Source organism: Agelaius tricolor, unplaced genomic scaffold (assembly GCF_023055355.1).
Source record: "Agelaius tricolor isolate 1412-34295 unplaced genomic scaffold, bAgeTri1.0.p SCAF_78, whole genome shotgun sequence".
Classification (NCBI taxonomy): domain Eukaryota; kingdom Metazoa; phylum Chordata; class Aves; order Passeriformes; family Icteridae; genus Agelaius; species Agelaius tricolor.
In genome coordinates this window covers 862,680-882,318 of record NW_027269338.1, presented here as the reverse complement: position 1 = coordinate 882,318, position 19,639 = coordinate 862,680, and the positions used below count along the sequence as shown (strand labels likewise).

At 54.2% G+C, this 19,639-nt stretch overlaps 4 protein-coding genes across 4 annotated transcripts in view; 3 read left to right on the top strand and 1 right to left on the bottom strand.

The window, feature by feature from the left end:
* Nucleotides 1-856: 856 nt before the first annotated feature.
* Nucleotides 857-1,609, top strand: LOC139585419 (NAD(P)(+)--arginine ADP-ribosyltransferase 2-like). Its single transcript, XM_071418174.1, has one exon. The coding sequence runs from the start codon at nt 860-862 to the stop codon at nt 1,607-1,609; it is 750 nt and encodes a 249-aa protein (XP_071274275.1). The 5' UTR covers nt 857-859.
* An 8,451-nt stretch (nt 1,610-10,060) lies between these two features.
* Nucleotides 10,061-11,717, top strand: LOC139585417 (erythroblast NAD(P)(+)--arginine ADP-ribosyltransferase-like). The gene is made up of 2 exons (XM_071418173.1): nt 10,061-10,190; nt 10,908-11,717. Exon 2 carries the CDS (start codon nt 10,941-10,943, stop codon nt 11,715-11,717), a length of 777 nt encoding a protein of 258 aa, XP_071274274.1. The 5' UTR covers nt 10,061-10,190; nt 10,908-10,940.
* Nucleotides 10,150-19,639, top strand: part of LOC139585430 (erythroblast NAD(P)(+)--arginine ADP-ribosyltransferase-like) — a 53,857-nt gene continuing 44,367 nt past the window's right edge. Inside the window, exon 1 of the mRNA XM_071418184.1 lies at nt 10,150-10,268. The gene's annotated coding sequence lies outside the window, so the exon portion shown is untranslated. The remainder of the gene's footprint in view (nt 10,269-19,639) is intronic.
* On the bottom strand, nt 17,638-18,469 carry LOC139585429 (NAD(P)(+)--arginine ADP-ribosyltransferase 2-like). The gene has a single exon (XM_071418183.1). The coding sequence runs from the start codon at nt 18,467-18,469 to the stop codon at nt 17,717-17,719; it is 753 nt and encodes a 250-aa protein (XP_071274284.1). The 3' UTR covers nt 17,638-17,716.

Genomic DNA, 19,639 nt, shown 5'->3' with positions numbered 1-19,639 from the left:
GCCGATTTCGGTATCAGGGACTGGGGGGACACTGGGGACACTTGTGGGAGGGACATGGGACTGGTGTTGTGGAGTGGGGCCATGGGGGGCTCCAGGGGGATGTTGTGCGGGGCAGGGGATGAACCCTGGACTTGGGTTGGAGTCGTGGATTGTCATGAAATGGGTATCGAGTCTGGGAGCAGGTTTTGGGTCTGGGAGAGGCATTTGGGGTACACTGGGGGGGTGAGGGGGTGGCTTTTGGAGTCTGGGTAAAGTCCCAGAAGGGCTCTGGGCCACACATGGTCTAAAGAGATGTGGGAGCAGGAGTCAGGTCCTGGGGAGCCGTGGGGGGGACAATGGAAGGTTAAACACAAGACCAGGTTTGGGATGAGGGGCTGGTGGGGCACCGCGGGGACACTGGGGATGTAAGGGATTGTTCCCAGGGTTTGGGCAGGAGTGACACTACTGGGGGAACTGAGGCAGGATTGGGAGAGGGCTTGTGGGGCTGGTAGGCGCAGGACGACACTGGAGGGCACACAGAAGGGGGTCCATGGGCCACTGCTGCTGGGACAGAGAGTGGCCACAGAATTTGATATAATTTCCTACGGGTCTAGGAGGACACTAAGGGTGGAGGACATGGGACCAGGGGAATGGGATTGTTGTCCTGGGAGTCTGATGGGAGTCCAGGAATGACCCCAGGATTTGGAATCAGCATGTTCAAGCTGAAACTGCCCCCCTGCCCCATGGCTGCCCTCAGTTCCCCTCCTCAGCCCCTCACAGAGGAACCCTTCCCATGTACCCCTGTGTGCCCCAATTGTGCCCTCAGTGTGTCCCTCTTTGTCCCCCAGTGTCCCACACTGCTCGTGGTGGCCTCTCCAGCATGGCCCTCCTGGCTCACACCCTGGCACTGCTGGCAATGACCATGGCCACCGTGGCCATCAAGGTGGTGCCCCTGGACATGGTCTGGGATTCCTTCGATGACCAGTACCGGGGCTGCGGCCCTGCCATGAATGCAAAGTTGCCGTCCCTCTACAACTCCGAGTACCAGAAAAATCCTAACTTTGCCTGGGGCTGGTATCATGCAGATGTTGAGTGGCGCAAGCGGGGCTCTCCCGTGTCCCCCCTGGCGTCCCATTGGCAGGCCATCGCTCTCATGGCCTACACCTCGCAGCACGTGTACAGGGACTTCAACGCAGCCGTGCGCACGGCCGGGCGCTCCCACCTGGAATACCGGAACAACTTCCACTTCAAAGCGCTGCATTTCCTGCTGACTGATGCCCTGGTGACACTGAGGCAGGCTCAGAACTGGCAGTGTCGCCGCGTGTTCCGGGGTGTGCATGATGTTCGTTTCCAGGCACGGCGTGGCCGGACAGTCCGGTTTGGTCAGTTCACATCGACCTCAGCACGTAAAGAGATTGCTCTGCGATTTGGGACAGACACAATTTTCGAGGTGCACACATGCCATGGCGCGGACATCCGTCAGTTCTCCATGTATCCAGGGGAGGAGGAGGTGCTGATCCCGCCCTTTGAGACCTTCGAGGTCACCAAAGTCACCCGGGATGGGAAGAGGACATGGATCTGGCTCCGATCCACGGGGACCTTCAGCAAATACAACTGCGAGTGGCACTGAGGTGAGAGCACAGGGACAGCCTGGGGTGATGGGGACATTCACTGTGGCCCTGGGGTCACCCATGATAAGGCAGAGGGGACAATGATACTCACTGGGGGTGGGGGACAGGCACACCCACTGTGTGTGTGGGGAGAAGGACAACCAGTGCTGGTGACATCAAATTTAGGGGCACCCATTGTGGGCATGAGGACAGGAACATCTATGACAGGGTGCAGGGATGGGGATTCCCACTTCTGGGAGGGGACAGGGACAGGAACACCCCTGCCAAGGGAGGGCAGAGACTGGGCCCTGCCTGTACTGACCCTGTCTCTCCCTGCCAAAACTGTGCTGTTGGGATGGGCCCCGTGTGCTGGACGTGGGTGGGCCACAACCCCCCATGGCACTCCCTGAACCCCAGTCACCCCCTGTCACCCTCCATGGCACCCCCGACTCCCTCTGACCCCTGTCATCCCTAAGCCCACCATGACCCCGCTGACCTACCTAGCCCCTCTACCCCCCATGCCCCCCCACCTATGACATCCTGTCACCTGTCACCTCATGGCCACCATCACTCCTGCCACCGCTAATGCCCCATTTTGGCTGTTCCCAACCTCCTCACATGCCCTCCAATTATGCCCATTTTCTTCCCCCAGGTGGGAGCATCCCCAGGGCCCCCTTCCAGAGGACTCCCTTGTCCACCACAGCCTTGGCATGGGCCAATGGGATCCTCTGAGCCATGAGGCCACCAAGGTCACCCAGGTCACCGAGGTCACTGTGGGGACCCTGGCCACCATGATCATGAAAACTCCCTGTAACAAGGCTGCCACAGCCACTGCGACTGCTGTACACACCAAGGTCATTGTGCAAAGCAATTCTAATCAATAATTAAATCATAACAATTCCATTAAATAAATCAGACAAGGCCAACAAAAAGTGACAATTCCTAAGCAGGGCTCCATGTCGCTCCCCAATCCAACATTGGTGGTCACATCTCGTTCTCTCAGTTTTGAGGAGGATCCTTGGGGATCATCCCCTTCCTGAGAGAGCAATCTCACTCACATTTCATTCCAAGCAAGAATATGGGCGAGGAATCTCTGTCTGAGAGGGGATTGGACATTTCCAGAGTCAGCTGATGGATGGCCAGGCCCAGCTCTGGTGGTCCACCCTCAGTTGTCAATTCCAGGTTGGTGATTTGGGCTGGTTTTAGCCCAACTCAGCACCAAAAGCAGCACCAGACCCCTCTCAATGCTGTCCCAATGGCCACAAATGGGGCATTGTCTCTTGGCCACATTCCAGGCAGAGCATCCTGACACATCCTGCACTTCAGGGGGACCTTAAAGGCTGGAGACTGGGAGGTTCGAGAGGGCAAGGGCAGGTCCTGCCCCTGGGGAGGGACAGTCCTCAGTGTCAGTCCAGACCCAGAGGGTCCTGCTGGAGCAGATCTGGGGAAGGACATGGTGGGTGCCTGTGGGTGACCAGTGGAACTGGCCATGTGGCCTGGGGCCAGGAGGGATCCAGGGGGCATCAGGAGGGGTGGGGCCAGGGGGTCAGGGAGTATTTGGGACCCTCTGCCCTTCCCATTGAGGCACATCAGGAGTGCTGTGTCCAGCTCTCTCCAGTGCTGTGTTGAGTTCTGGCCAGTGCCATGTCCCTTTCTGCATTACTCTGGATCCAATCCAGGTCTCAGGGATGACATTGCCTAAGCTGGGAGAGGTTGGGCCAGGTGCCCACTCTGGGTCCTTCCAGCCTGACCCATGCTGGGATTTGGGGATTCTGGCAGTTGTGGTTCAGGAATTGTCCACCGGAGGGCAGCAGCGAGCACGGGAAATCAGCTTCACTGTGCAGTTCCGGGTGCCAACAGCAGGTGGCAGCACGAGCTGCTGGCGCTGCTGAGCGCCCGCCCTGCCCCATCCCGGCCCCGGGGGCTCTGCAATGGTTTGGGCTGGAGCGACCTTAAAGCCCGTCCGGTGCCAGCCCTGCCATGGGCAGGGACATCTTCCCCTGGGCCAGGCTGCTCCAGGCCCTGCCCAGCTTGGCCTTGAACCCTTCCAGGAGTGGCGCAGCCACAGTTTATTTATAGATTGGTAATACGATAATTGTTTCTGAGAAGTAAAGGGTGAGTATTGTGTGTATGTCAAGAGAAGTTTTGTTGATTTATAGTAATGTGCCTGTAGTTTGGTTTTCGGACACCCTTTGCTCTCTCCACTGTCCCCTTTCCCCCCCTCTGTATTGTTCCCACCGGACGGCCCTGGTTGTCGGCATTGTCAGGGACATGTGGAGGCTGGACATGAACCTGTGCCCCTGGCATTGGGCATTTGGGAATGGGGAAAATCTGTTTCTGGGGGGGTCTGGCATGCCTCACGTCACGTCACGTCACGTCACGTCACGTCACCTCACCTCACCTCACCTCACCTCACCTCACCTCACATCACCTCCAGTAAGGTACAAGAAGGTCTCCACCAACACACGACAAAGAAGGTTTGAATGGCAGAATTTGGGAGAGCCACGTTTGGCTGTGACAACCCTGGGGGTATAAAAGATGAAGCCACCATTTTGGGGACGAGCCAATGGCAGTAGACCACACTCCCAGTGCTGCCTATTTTCCTTATTCTGTCCCTTTATTGTGTTGTGGTTTAATAAACCTTTAAAATTTCAAAGTGAGCAGTTATTTCTCACACTCACCATGGTCTCCATGATCACCATGACCACCATGACCCCCAGAAAAATGTGGCCACCAAGGCCGCCACTGCCAATCTCCCTGGAGGAAAAAAGGAAAAAAAAGGGAGAAGAGTAGAGGAAGAGAAGAGGAAAACCAGAATTCTTCCCCACCCTCATTCACCCCCAACATCTCCCTGACTGTCCTTAACTTCTCTGGAAATTCATTCATTTACATTCTTGCCCAAATTCTGAGTTTTCCCACATATTCAGGATTTAATCACAAGCAAACTCTTTTTCGGCACCACAATTAATTCAACTCTGGAAGGAATAAGAGGAAAGTGTCTTTAGAAACAGACTGTGTAAATCTGGTGGTTGATAGGGCCAGGGACTTGTAGATAAGGAAGTTACCAGAGAAACTATCAGTTTCAGAAAATGTTGCTCATTGACACAGACTGCTGCTCAGCCAAGGTCTTGCTGAAGTCCTGAACTTCAGGAGGAACAAAGACTTAACAGGCTTATGAATATTGATTTCCCCACTCATGGTGAAGTTAAAGCTCATTTTAATGGTCATGAGTTACAGAAGGGCAGGGTGCATATCAAGGGTGCAGTGGCTGGATTGGGAAGTCTGCACCTTCCAAGTACCTCACCAATGGGGAAAGGGAGAGGAAGATATGGTCAGTAAATTGGGATAAAAAGGAGGCTGCATTGTCCAGCAACTTGAGACACCCCATGGGGAAATTCCACATGGCCTCCTCCTTTAATCATGAATAAAGTTACAGGGCTCTTCTGTCTCCCTTGCGCAAGTACACCTCTGCAAGGTGAATTTTTCTGCTCAAATGTTTGATAGCAAAAATGTTCCGCTTGAATCCTAAGCGGTGTGCTCAGCTGCAGCCAGAGTCTCATCCACAAAATGGCGGCTCTGACCTTTATACCCCTGGTGTTGCATCAGCCAAATACATAACCATAAGCAGTCATACATGTTCAAACATTTTCCTTCTATATCCATGGCCCCATTCAAAGTCTGCCTGATGACTCTTCCTTGCTGTCCATTGTTGGACACGTTCCTGGAGTCTGATTGGAGGTGAGGTGAGGCATGCCCCGCCTCCCCAGCAACAGGAGGTTTCCCCATTCCAAACTGCCCCATGCAAGGGGCAGAGGTGTACGCCCTCCTGCCACAAGTCCCTGACAACCCTGACAAACATTTAGTTGGGCCATTTGGTGGCAGCAATCCAGAGGAGGGAAAGGGGACCATGGGGACAACAGAGGTTGTGTGAAAAACAAACCACAATAACATAACCATAAACCAACAAAACTTCTCTTAACATACACACAATATTCATCCCATAATTTTGAGACCCAGTCACCATGTTACCCTCCTTTACCAAAACTGTGGCTGCCCTACTCATGGAAGGGTTCAAGGCCAGGCTGGGAGGGACCTGGAGCAGCCTGGCCCAGGGGAAGATGTCCCTGCCCATGGCAGGGCTGGCACCGGACGGGCTTTAAGGTCGCTCCAGCCCAAACCATTGCAGAGCCCCCGGGGCTGGGATGGGGCGGGGCGGGTGCTCGGCAGCGCCAGCAGCTCGTGCTGCCACCTGCTGTTGGCACCCAGAACTGCAGCTGGGGGCAGCGCATGCGCAGTGACGATGATTTCCCACGCTCACTGCTGCCCTCCGGTGGACAATTCCTGAACCACAACTGCCAGAATCCCCAAATGCCAGAATGGGTCATGCTGGAAGGACCCAGAGTGGGCACCTGGCCCAACCTCCCAGCTCAGGCAATGTCATCCCTGAGACCTGGACTGGGTCCAGCACAGCCAAGAACAGGAGATAGCACAGGGCAGAACTGGACATGGCACCCCTGATGTGCCTTCCTGGGCAGGGCAGAGGGGCATGGTCACTCCCTGACTTCCTGGCCCTGCTCTTGCTGATACCCCCTGAATCCGTTCTGGCCCTAGGCAGCACAGCCAGCTTCACTGGTCACCCACCAGCACCCCCAGGTCCTTCTCCACATCTGCTCCAGCAGGTCCCCCCCAGCCAAAGATGGCACTGGTGACTGTCTGTTCCCAGGGACAGGATCTGCCCTTGCCCTCTTGAACCTCCCAAGTTCCACCCTTTAAGGTTCTTCGAAGTGCAGGATATGACAGGATGCTCTGCCTGGAATGTGCCCCAGGGACAATGCCCCATATGTGGCCTTCAGGGCAACATTGAGAGGGGTCTGGTGCAGATTTTGTTGCTGAATTGGGCTAAAACCAGCCTGTCACATGCCGTCCTCACAGACAGGTTTTGTTAGGGCTTGTGGGGTGATCTCAGAGTGCAAAAAACCGACAAGGTACAAGGGGGGTTTTCAGTGATAATCAAAACAAACACACCTTTATTGAAATAACCAGAGTGAAATGCATAGGGGAGGAATTCACAAAAAAGGAGAATAATTAAGAGGGAGGAAGACCAAAAGGACTGTGTATAGCTACCAAACATAGAATGGTGAAATCCTTTGAAGTCCAGCCGCTGGAGTTCACCAGGTCACGTCCAGGGAGATCTCGGAGGTTGCAGTTCATCCAAACTCTTATACTCTACTTTGATGGGGGAAGGGGATGAATCTTGAAACCGAACCAAAGGTAGTCGATTGTATTTTCGGGGGAAGGAATGGTATTTAGAGAAGGGTACACACAGTCCATGTTCTCAGCAGTGGGTGAGAGCCATTGGCTTCTTGGTCCACTGCTCCCACCTGCAACATCCATCTTGCTTTGGTCAGCTTGCCTCCCCCCACACCTCCCTCGGGTTGGGGGTTTCAGTCCCTGTCCTTAGGAAGAGTTGAGGGAGGGGCCTTTCCACAGAGGGATTTCATGTCTTGGTTTTTTGATGGAGAGGCTTCTTACATCTCAATCTGTCTGTCACGGCGGTTGCAAATGGGTGAGAGGGGTTTTCTGTGGGGGACCACCCAAGACTCAGGAAAGGTTCAGCCAGGCTGAGAGGTGGGACAACTTCCAAGGCTAGTGTTGCAAAAAGGGCAAGGTGGCCCCTTCTTCTTTTCATTGGGTTCCATGTAGCATACAGCAAACACACCTGTGAACAATAGCTTAGCAAGTCAGGAACTTATGCTCAGGTCTCAGAGTTCTTGGCAAGGGACTTTCTCCAAAAGGGTCAGAAGTTTCAGGCGAGGGTCTTTTCTTCAGTGGTCCCCAATGATGATTGTGAGGCAGATGAGAGGAACTTTGGACAGAGTCTCACAATGCTTTATTTTAGGAAATGAGGCACTCTGCAGGAAAGGCGTTAAAGGAGCTGTAGCAGATACATCAGGTGAGCCAGCAGCAAATTTTGGTAAAATTTTGATACGCCAGGCAAGCAAGGATCAAATTTCTGATAAACATTTGATATGCCAGGCAAGCAAGGATCAAGTTTTTGATACATGTTTTATACCCCAGGTGAGCAAGCAGCAATTTATTGCTACATCAGGCGAGGCAGCCAAGGAGCATCAGCAGGTGGCCGTGGCATTGCCACTCCCAAACCCCTCTGTAGGGAAGTGCCCAAGCAGCCCCAGGTGCTGCCCAATCTCTGCTGTTCGTGCTGTTCTGCACTGTTCCAGCTACTCCAGCCCCCCTTGTGCTGGTCCTGATGCCCTGGCATTGCTCCCTCTTCTGGGCAGTTCTAGGAGGGGCTTCCCCTGGTTGGATGCCTTGTTACAGTGACCATGGTGGCCACAGTGGCTGTGGTGGCCACAGTGACCTTGGTCACCTTGGTAACCATGGTGGCCATGGTGGCCTCAGTAGTTACGGTGACCACAGTAGTCACAGTGGGCACAGTGACATCATGGGTCACTGTGGGCACAATGGCCATGCTGACCATGGTGGTTCCAATGCCCAGAGTGGCCAGAGTGGTCATAGAGGTGGCCAAAGTGGCCACAGTGGCTGTAGTAGAAATAACAGCCACAGTGGTCACCGTGGACAAAGGGACCATAGTGGTCATAATGGCCTCGGTAGCCTTGGTGGCGTCATTTCCCTGGGGGTCTTGGTGGCCTTCATCCTGGTGGCCTTCCATGGTGGCCTCCAAGACCACTGTGACCTTGGTGGCCTCATGGCTTAGAAGGTTCCAATGGCCACTGCCATGGCCACGGTAGCCAGGAGTACACCCCAAGGTGGGGGAATTTCCTGGGGAGGCTCCCACCTGTGGGGACAAAGAGAAGGGTCAGGGGATCCTGGGTGAGAGGGTCAGGGGGGCATCAGGAGGGCCATGGGGGGAGAGACAGAGGTGGTGGGGGGCCCTGAGGGTGTGGTGTCAGAGGGGGCCATAACAAAGTCCATTTCCCCTGTACCCAGCCATGTACCATGTACCTTGTCCCCCCCAACCCCAGCACTGGATGTCCCTGTCCCCCACACCTGGCACTGGGTGTCCCCATCCCCTGTGCCCAGCAGTGGCTGTCCCTGACCTTGTCCCCAGCTCTGGGTGTCCTGCCTCCCACCCACAGTGGGTGTCCCTGTCCCCTCTGGGCCATGGGTGTCCCCAGCACCAAGTGTTCTTGTCCCCAGCCCTCACCGAGTGTCCCCATCCCCCCTGGTTGTTCCCATGATGTCACCTCGCAGCCACTCGCAGTTGTAGTTGCTGGAGTTCCCAGTGAAGTGAAGCCCAATGTTCAACGTGCTTCCCTCTCTGTTGACATCAGTGACCTCAAAGGTCTTGAAGGATGGTATCAGCACCTCCTTCTCATGGTGCCTGAAGAAGAATTTCTGGATGACAGAAATTTGGGGATTGACAAATCTGTGTCAGAAACAGACTTGCATTAAAGCTGCACGAGAGGTTCCACAACAAAGCATCCTGGTGTTAATTCCTGAGAAAGGAATTTCAGCCCCAGAGGTGAGGCCTGGATAGAGTTGGGCAGATTGAAAATTGGCAGCTTATCTAAAAGCCCACAATAAAGAGGGTGAGTGGGTGGGTGGGTGAGAGGTAACTCCCAATAACCAGGTCAGGCCCTCCCCAGCTGATGCTGCAATTTGTAAAGGAGAAAAGCACCAGCAAAGCTCTGGGGAATTCATGCCTGTGGGCACTGGTCTGTGGCCTCAGATCCTCAGTGTCCGTAGGACAAAATTGTTAGATCTGTTACAGAGTAATGCTCAATGTGCTTTCAAAAGAACCCTTTGAATTCAAAACCATCACCTCCAGGCATCACTGGAAGAGGAAACACTCCCAATGATTACTGGCAAATGGATTTTCTGAGCTACCATGGCAACATGGGCTCAGGTATCTCCTGGTATTGATGGATCCCTTTTTTGTGGGTCCAGAACTTCTCCTGCCACACCAACAAGGCCAAGAGAGTCACCCAGGCACTCCCCCAAGAGATCAACCCCAGGCTCAAGGTGCCTACAGGGATGTCATCTGATAGGGGACCCCAACTGGTATCTGAGGTGTGGCAGCAACTCAGTGAGCTGTGGGGAGTGGGACTGGGGGAAACTGGGGGACATGGGACTGTGGGATTTGAGTCCTGGAGGGTGAGCAATAAGAGAGAGAATAGAAAGTTTCAGATCCCTTAATGGTGCTGGATAGGGCTTAAAGAAGAAACAGCAAAAAACAATAAAAGGATGTAAAAGTGTGGACACAGCAGGGCAAATGTTGCTGGAAGCTGTGGAGAAAGAGATAAAGGGAACTCAAGAGAGGGTTGTTTGGCAAATTCTGTAACACACCAAGCAGTGCCTGCCTAAAGTGAAAGTTCAAGCTGAGGTCATCTGGCACACTGGGGCACTCAGTGAAAACCACACTGAGAAAAGTAATTTTTAGGACTCCCCAGTACCATAAAAGGATTTTCAGACAGAGGTAGAGCCATGCAAATTATTTCTCGGAAAAGGGAAGTTTCTGTACGAGGTGAGGGACACATTTTAATGAATATTTATAAGTGTGGTGGATAAAGACCCTGTGGCAAAGTCCCCCGTGATCTGCAGGACCAGGAGAGATCCACTGTGAGTCTGAGCTGATAAAGAATTCCGGCTTTCTGATACCTCCAGTTCCATCAGGGAGTTTCACTCCAGCTGATTTTGGTATCGGGACTGGGGGGACCCAGGGGAACTCTTGGGGGGACACGGGACTGAGGGATGGGGATTGCGGTGCTGGGGGGACACTGGGGGAGTCACAGGTCTGGGATTGGGGTAATGGGGGGCTCTGGGGGAAAATGAGGGGGGACACGGGATGGTGAGAGTGGGATTGGGGTGATGGGGGGGCTGGGAGACACTGTGGGGGCAGAGGGTGATGCCTGGATTTGGGTTGATGTCCTGGGGTGACACCAAAGGAACTGGGGAATGGGAGTGGGATTGGGGTCTGGGGACCAACTCAGAGGGACACTGAGGGGCTCAGAGAGTGACCCCAGGATTTGGGTGGAGATTCTGCTGGGGCTGAGGGGACTTGTAGTCATGGGAGTAGGATTGGGCTTCTGGGGGGCCAGGAGGACACGGTACTGTGGGATTGGGGTTCCTGGGGCTGGGGGACATTGGGGAGGGATAAGTAAGCCCAGGATTTGGGATCAGGGAGCCCAGACATGCCCAGGGCTCTGCTGGCCAGGAGTGCCTCCCTTCCCCCTGGGCTGACCCCACTCACCGGCCCAGTCCCTCACTGATGAACCCTCCCTGTGTCTCCCCTGTGTCTCCTCTGTGTCTCCCCTGTGTCCCCTTTGTGTCCTCCAGTGTCCACACCGGTCCCTGTGGCCTCTCCCCTCCATGGCCCTCCTGGCTCAGACCCTGGCACTGCTGGCAATGGCCGTGGCCACCATGGGCATCGAGGTGGTGCCCCTGGACATGGCCCAGGACTCCTTTGATGACCAGTACCGGGGCTGTGGCCCTGCCATGACCGCGGCATTGCCAGCCCTCAACCACTCTGAGTTTGAGCAGAACAAGAAGTTTGCCGAGGTTTGGGTAAAGGCTGCAGCCGAGTGGCAGAAGCAGGGACCCCCTGAGTCCCCTCTGTCCCCAGACCATAACATCGCAACCATGGCCTTCGCAATGGATGGCCTCCACAGTGTGTTCAATGATGCCGTGCGCGTGGCCGGGCGCTCCCACCAGGAATACCGGGACAACTTCCACTTCAAAACACTGCATTTCCTGCTGACCGATGCCCTGGCAAGAACAAGGGACAGTCTGCAAGGGCTGTGTTATGATGTGTCACAGAAAGTGTGTGGGATCCGATTTGAGGCACAGCATGGTGATGAAGTCCGGTTTGGTCGCTTCATGCCAATATGGATGAACGATGAGACTACACAGTGCTCTGGGCAGGAGACGGAGTTCCAGGTGCACACGTGCAAGGGCGCGAGTGTCGGCGTGAAAATTGAAGATTCTCCAGTTCAGTTCATTCTGATCCCACCCTTTGAGACCTTCGAGGTCATCAAAGTCACCCAAATAGGGGACAAGGCAAAAATCCAGCTCCGTTCCACCGGGACCTCCAGCAAATACAACTGCGAGTGGCTGCAAGGTGACGGCACAGGGGGCAGCCTGGGGTGATGGGGACACTCACTGTGGCCATTGGGACACCCGTGATAAGGCACAGGGCACCATGACACTCACTGGGGATGGTGCAGGGACTCCCACTGTGTGGGGGAAGACAAGGACAGCCCATGCTGGGGACCCCAAATCTGGGGACACCCATTGTGGGGACACGAATTCCCATGACAGGGCACAGGGATGGGGACCCCCACTTCTGGGAGGGAACATGGACAGGGACACCCCTGCCATGGGACAACAGGGACAGGGAAAGAGATGGGGACCCTCTGTGCCTACCCTGTCCCGCTCCTCCAAAGGCCGTGCTGTGGGGATGGGCCCTGTGTGCTGGATGTGGGTGGGTCATGGACACTCCCTGGCCCTCCCTGAACCCCCGCTCCCTGACTCCTCCTGACCCCTGTCACGCCTAAGCCCACCAAGACCCCCCTGACATCCCTGGGCTCTCTTTCCCCCCATGCCCCCCCCTGACACCCTGTCATCTGTCACCTCATGGCCCCCATCTCTCCTGGATCCCCAAAGCCTCCCTTATTGCCATCCCTGACCCCTTCACTCCCTTCATGGTCCCCCTGATGCTCATCTTTGTCCCTCAGGTGGGAGTGTCCCCAGTGCCCCCTTCCACGTTGGAGGACTCCTCCTGGCCACCACAGCCCTGGCAGTGGCCACTGGAATCCTCTGAGCCATGAGGCCACCGAGGTCACTGTGGCCACTGTGGCAACCATGGCTACCATGGCAACCAAGGTCACTGTTGTCAATGTGGCCACCACGATCACCAAGACCATCAGGACCCCCAGAGAAACAAGACCACCAGGGCTACCAAGGCTACCACTGCCACTAGGGATACCTTGGCAGCTATTGCCACCATGAGGTCACTGGGGCCACCGCTGTAACTGTTGCCACTGCAGCCACCACAGCCACTCTGGCCACCATGGTCACAATCACCACTAAGGCCACTGTGGCCACCTTGATCACCAAGACTCCTTGAGCCATGAGGATACCACACTGTGGCTACTGTGGCCACCAAGGCCATTGTGCAAACAATTCTATTAAATGATTCAGTCAAAACAATGCCATTAAATAAATCTGTCACAGCCAGCCAAAAGTGACAATTTCTTAAGCATGTCTCAATGTCAATCTCCACACCAACACTCTTGGGAACGTCTCTTTCTCTCTGCCTCGAGGAGGACCCTTGGAAAGCATCCCCTTCCTGAAGGAGGAACCTCATTCACAAATCATTTTAATCAGGAACAGGGGAGAGGAATCTCTATGTGAGAGGGGACTGGACGTTCCCAGGGTCAGATGATGGATGGCCAGGCCCAGTTCTGGTGCTTCAGCCTCAGTTGTCAATTTGGCGTTTGGGATTTAGCCTGATGTTTAATTTCTGGAGGGGCCCCTTTTGGAGCTTTTCTCCAAATTTTGCCCTAAACCAGGACATACATAGTCTCATTTGCCCCCCTCTGTATTGCTGCCACCAGATAGCCCTGGTTGTCAGGGCTGTCAGGGACATGTGGAGGGAGGGCGTGTACCTGTGCCCTTTGCATGGGGCAGCTGGGAATGGGAGAAGCTGGGGTAGCGTGGCATGACAACACCTCACCTCCAATCAGACTGCAGGAAGGTCTCCACCAATGGACAGCAAGGAAGAGTCAACTGGCAGGCTTTGGGTGGGGCCAGGGATATATAAGGAAAGTGTTTGAATATGTATGACTGCTTATGAATATATATTTGGTTGATGCAACAGCAGGGGTATAAAAGACAGAGCCACCATTTTGTGTCAGTTGGCCACAGTCCCAGCTCTGTCCCTTTTTCCTTATTCAGTCCCTTTATTGTGTTATGGTTTAATAAACCTTTAAAAATTTAACATGAGCAGACGTTTCTCATAGTCACCATGGTCTCCGTTATAACCAAGGCCACCATGACCCCCAGAAAAATTTGGTTACCAAGCCCACCAAGGACACCACTGCCATTTTCTCTGGAGGGAAAGGGAAAAAAGGGAAAAGAGAAGAGGAAGAGAAGAGAGAAAAAAACCCACCAAACTTACCCCCCCTTTCCCCCAATGTCCCCTTGATTGCCCTTTAATTCTTTGGAAATTCAGGTTTTTAGCATTTTTGCCCAAATCCTGTAAATTCCCACATATTCAGGACTTAAGACCAACCAAACTCTATTTCCACACCACAATTAATTCAACTCTGAAAGGAAAAGTGTCTTTACAAACAGTTTGTGTGTATCTGGTGGTCAGTAGGGTCAGGGACTTGTAGATAGGGAAGTCACCAGAGAAACTGTCCATTTCAGAAAATGCTTTCCTTTGAGACAGACATCTGTTCAGCCAAGATCCTGTGAAATTCCTAAACTTCAAGAAGAAGAATAAAGACTTAACAGGTGTATGAATATTAATTTCCCTAACCAGGGTGGAGTTAAAGCTCATTTTAATGGTCATGTGTCTGACTTATAGAAGGGCAGGGTGTGTAGCAAGAGGGATGTGCAGTGGCTGGATTGGGAAGTCTACACTTTTTCCAAATACCTCAGCCAATGGGGAAAGGGAGTAGGAGATATGGCTGGGAAATTGGGGTAAAAAGAAGGCTGCATCATCCAGAAATTTGAGAGACCTCATGAGGAAATTCCCCATGGCCTCTCCCTGTTTTCATGAATAAAATTACAGGGCTCTTCTGTCTCCTTTCTGCAAGGAGACCTCTGGCAAGGTGAATTTTTCTGATCAAATGGCCAATACCAAAATGTTGTTCCGCTTGAATCCTAAGGGGTGTGATTAGCTGCAGCCAGAGTCTCATCCACAAAATGTCACCTCTGCCATTTATACCCCTCGTGTTGCACCAGCCAAATACATATCCATAAGCAGTCATACATATACAAAAATTTTCCTTCTATATCCCTGGCCCCTCCCAAAGTCTTTCAGCTGACTCTTCCTTGCTGTCCATTGGTGGAGACTTTCTTGCAGTCTGACTGGGGGTGAGGCATTGTCATGCCACGCCTCCCCAGCACAGTTTCTCCCATTCCCAGCTGCCCCATGCAAAGGGCACAAATACAAGCCCATGTCCCTAACAGCCCTGACAACCAGGGCCATCTGGTGGCAAGGATACTGAGGGGGGGAAAGGAGACTATGAGTGTCCTGGTTTAGGGCAAATTTGGGAGAAAACCTCCAAAATGGGTCCCTCCAGAAATTAAACCTACATGACTCCTCCCCCCAGCTGGTTCAGGAAAGAACTTCCTTGGAGAGAAGTGGAAAGAACCTGTTTATTTAACAGAGCAAGCACTCCCCAGCACACAAAATGAAGAATACCAGATGAAAACACTCATTCACTGCTCTGAAGAGATGACAAATTCAGAAAGTCTCTCCTGTGGGTGGTCACTCTGTTATCAGTCCCTCCGGCACTGGGAAAAGTTGCGGAATAGGCCCCGTCAGGCTACAAAGTGCGAGATCTCAGTGATTCCCTAGGTCCCCGTCTGGAGCAGGTTTGAATAGTTCCAAGAAAAGGGAAAGAAAAAAAGTCCAGGGAAAACTCAGACTGCCTCAGGTAGCTAAACTAACTAAATAACCAACCAAAAAAGCAAAAGGAGCGCGGTGTTCTGCCCCGTCCATGCATAGACATCAACAGTGAGCCAGCAGAATGTGGAGGAGGAATCCAGTTCCTGATAACAAAACTCTGTGCTTCTTCTTCTCCCCGCCTTCACTCTAAGCCAGTCTTGAGAGCACAGAATATAATATTGAGCATAAACAGAACACATGAATGGGGTTACAAGCATCATAACCTCACCCTAGGACAATGGGAAAACAAAGAGTGTCTAAAAACCAAACCACAAAAACATAATCATGCATCAACAAAACTTCTCTTTACATGCAACCAATATTCATCCCTGATTTGTGAGAGCCAATCATCATGTTACCCATCTATACCAAAGCTGTGGCTGCCCCACTCCTGGAACGGTTCAAGGCCAGACTGGGCCAGGCCTGGAGCAGCCTGGCCCAGGGGAAGAAGTCCCTGCCCATGGCAGGGCTGGCACCGGATGGGCTTTAAGGTCGCTCCAGCCCAAACCATTGCAGAGCCCCTGGGGCCGGGATGGGGCGGGGCGGGCGCTTGGCAGCGCCAGCAGCTCGTGCTGCCGCCTGCTGTTGGCACCCGGAACTGCAGCTGGGGGCGGCGCATGCGCAGTGATGCTGATTTCCCCTGCACTCACTGCTGCCCTCCGGTGGACAATTCCCAAACTGCAACTGCCAGAATCCCCAAATCCCAGCATGGGTCAGGCTGGAAGGACCCAGAGTGGGCACCTGGCCCAACCTCCCGGCTCAGGCAGCGTCATCCCTGAGCACAGGATTGGGTCCAGAACAGCCCATAAATGGATATGGCACTGGGCAGAACTGGACATAGCACTAGACATAGCTGGACCCAGCAGTCCTGATGTGCCTCCCTGGGCAGGGCAGAGGGGCATGATCACTTCCTGACCTCCTTGTCCCTCACCTCTTGATGCCCCCTAGATCCCTCCTGGCCCCAGGCCACATGGCCAGCTCCACTGGTCACCTACCAACACCCCCTCGTCCTTCCCCAGTACTTCTCTAGCAGGTTGCCACCATCTGGGACCGACACTGGGAACTGTTGCTCCCCAGGGGCAGGACCTGCCCTTGCCCTCTTGAACCTCCAAGTTTCCAGCCTTTAAGGTCCCCCTGAACTGCAGGATGTGGCAGGATGCTTTGCCTGGAATGTGCCCGAGGGACAATGCCCCATTTGTGGCCATTGGGGCTGCATGGAGTGGGATCTTGTGCTGATTTTGGTGCTGAATTGGGCTAAAATCAGCCCAAATCACCAGCCCCGAATGGAGAACTGAGAATGAAGCACCAGAGCTGGGCCTGGCCATCCATCAGCTGACACTGGGAACGTCGAGTCCCCTCTGAGACAGAGATTCCTCTCCTCTATTCCCGCGTAAAATGAAATGTGTGTGAGGTTCCTCCCTCGGGAAGGGGATGCTCCTCAAGGATCCTCCTCAAGAAAGAGGCGTTCCCAGGGGTGTTGTTCGTGGGAGTGACATTGAGCCTTGCTTAAGAAATTGTCACTTTTGGCTGGCTGTGTCAGATTTATTTAATTGAATTGTTTTAAAAAATTGTTTCATGGAATTGTTTTGATAGAAATTTTTAATAGGAATGCTTTGCTCAATGACCTTGGTGGGCACAGTGGTCACAGTGGCTGTGATAGTCTTGTTGCTCAGGGAGTCTTGATGATCATGGTGGCCACGGATGCCACAGCGACCACAATGACCATGATGTCCTTGGTGACCTTGCGGTCCAGAGAATTCTGGTGGCCACTGCGAGGGCTGTGGTGGCCAAGAGGAGTCCTCTGCGGTGGAAGGAGGCCCTGGGGATTGTCCCGCCTGGGGGACAAAAAGGGGCATAATGGGAGACCATGTAGGAGTGTGGGGGTTGGGAATGCCCATAATGGACGGTTAGGGGTGGCAGGAGAGATGGAGGCCATAAGGTGACAGGTGACAGGATGTTGTGGGTGGGGGGCACAGGGGGTAGAGGGGCTAGGTAGGTCAATGAGGTCATGGTGGGCTTAGGGATGACAGGGGTCAGAGGGAGTCGGGGGTGCCATGGAGGGTGACAGGGGGTGAGAGGGCCTCAGGGAGTGCCATGGTGGGTCATTGCCCACCCATGGGGCCCATCCCAACACATGGGGCCCATCCCAACAAAATCCTTTTGGTGGGGAGGGACAGGGTCAGTCTCTGCCCTTCCTTGGCAGGGGTGTTCCTGTCCCTGTCCCCTCCCAGAAGTGGGAATCCCCATCCCTGTGCCCTGACATGGATGTTCTTTCCCTCTTGCCCACAATGGGTGCCCCCAAATTTGGTATCACCAGCACTGGTTGTCCTTCTCCCCACACACACACAGTTGGTGTCCTTGTCCCCCATGCCCAGTGAGTGTCATTGCCCCCTGAGCCATATCTTTGGTGTCCCCAGGTCCCCAGTGGGTGTCCCCCTCACCCCAGGCATTCCTCTCTGTTGTCACCTCACAGCCACGCGCAGTTGTGTTTGCTGAAGGTCCCAGTGGAGCGGAGACTGATCTTTGTCTTCTGCCCATTCTGGGTGACTTTGGTGACCTTGAAGGTCTCAAAGGGTGGGATCAGCACCTCACGGTTGCCAGGATCATAGGAAAAAGCCTGGATGTCCACGCCGTGGCACGTGTGAACCTCAAATATTGTGTCTGTTCCATATTTCTGGGCGACCTCTTTGCTCAGCGACGTTGATGTGAATTGACCAAACCGGACCTTCTGGCCATGCCGTGTCTTGAAATGAACGCCCCGCACGCCCCGGAACACGTGGCAACACTTCCCCTTCTGAGCGTGCCTCAGCGTCCCCAGGGCATCGGTCAGCAGGAAATGCAGCGCTTTGAAGTGGAAGTTGTTCCGGTATTCCTGGCTGGAGTGCCCGGCTGTGCGCACGGCTGCGTTGAACTCCTTGTATAGGTACTTCATTGTGTAGGCCATGACAGCCACGGCCTGCCCTGGGGACGCCAGAGGGGACACATGGGAGCCCCGCTTGCGCCATTCAGCATCCGCATGATACCAGCCCCTGGCAAAGTGAGGATTCCTCTGGTACTCGAAGCCGTAGAGGGACGGCAGAGCCGTGATCATGGCAGGGCTGCAGCCCCGGTACTGGTCATCGAAGGAGTCCCAGGCCATGTCCAAGGGGACCACCTTGATGGCAATGGCAGTTGCCATGGTCATTGCCAGCAGTGCCAGGGTGTGAGCCAGGAGAGCCATGGCGGGCAGAAGTCACCGGGACCGGTGTGAGACACTGGGGGACAAAGAGGGACACGCTGAGGGGACAATTAGGGCACACAAGGGTACATAGGAAGGGTCTCTCTGTGAGGGCCTGAGGTGGGGTGTCAGCCCAGGGGATGGGGAGTAGCTCTGGTGGGAAGACCCTTGGAAACAGCCTGGAATGTTGATCTGAAAACCTGGGGTCATTCCAGGACTCCCCAGTGTCCCTCAGACCCTCAGAGCAACAATCTCACACCCATGGTCTCATATCATCAACCATTAGCAGCCTCCCAGTCCCCCAGGACCATGATTCAAATTCTGGGGTCACTACCTCTCCACCCAGCTGTGCCCTCCAGGATTGCAATCCCACAATGCCCGCCCTGGATCCCACTGCTGTGTCCCCTCCCGTGTCATTCCTGTGCCCACAAGCCCCACAACCCCGCTCCCAGCCCTGTGTCCCTTCCCCCCTAGTGTCACCCCAGCCCCTCTGCAGTTCCCCAGCCCAAGCCCTGGGAACAATCCCTGACGCCCCCAGTGTCCCCTCAGTGCCCCAGCAGCCCCCCTCCCCATGCCAGTCCAGTGTTTCCCTTCCATTGTCCCCCCAGCGCTCACCAAAAACTCAAGCCTGCTCACAATCCTCGGCAACCTTCTTGTGACTCTGGACTGATTACAAACCTCAAATAAATCCCTAAAGCCAGTGCCTGACCCCGCACTGTCCTCCTCGGCCCACTCCCAAACCCCAGTTCTACTCCCAGTCCCATGACCCTTTCAGAGTAACCCCAGATCTCCAACCCAAATCTGGGGGTCATCCCCTGACCCCACAGTGTCCTGCTGGAGCCCCCCATGGCCCCACTCCGCCACTCAGTCCCGTGACCCCCTCTAAAATCACCCCATTGTCCCCCAGTCTCTGATACCGAAATTGCCTGGAGTGAACTCCCTGATGGAAAAGGAGGTATCAGAAAGCCGGAATTCTTGATCAGCTCGGAATCACAGCAGATCTCTCCTGTTCCTGCACATGAGGGGGGATTTTGCCATAGGGCATTTATCCATCATAATCATAAATATTCATTAGAAGGGGCTTCTTACCTAATGCAGATACATCACTTTCTCTGGAAATAATTTGCATGGTTCTGCCTCTTTCTGGAAGTCCTTTTATGGTACTGGAGGGTC

Bases quoted from the DNA above. Each gene is read 5' to 3' on its own strand.
- LOC139585419 (XM_071418174.1), top strand. From the start codon at position 860: ATGGCCCTCCTGGCTCACACCCTGGCACTGCTGGCAATGACCATGGCC.
- LOC139585429 (XM_071418183.1), bottom strand. From the start codon at position 18,469: ATGGCTCTCCTGGCTCACACCCTGGCACTGCTGGCAATGACCATGGCA.
- LOC139585417 (XM_071418173.1), top strand. From the start codon at position 10,941: ATGGCCCTCCTGGCTCAGACCCTGGCACTGCTGGCAATGGCCGTGGCC.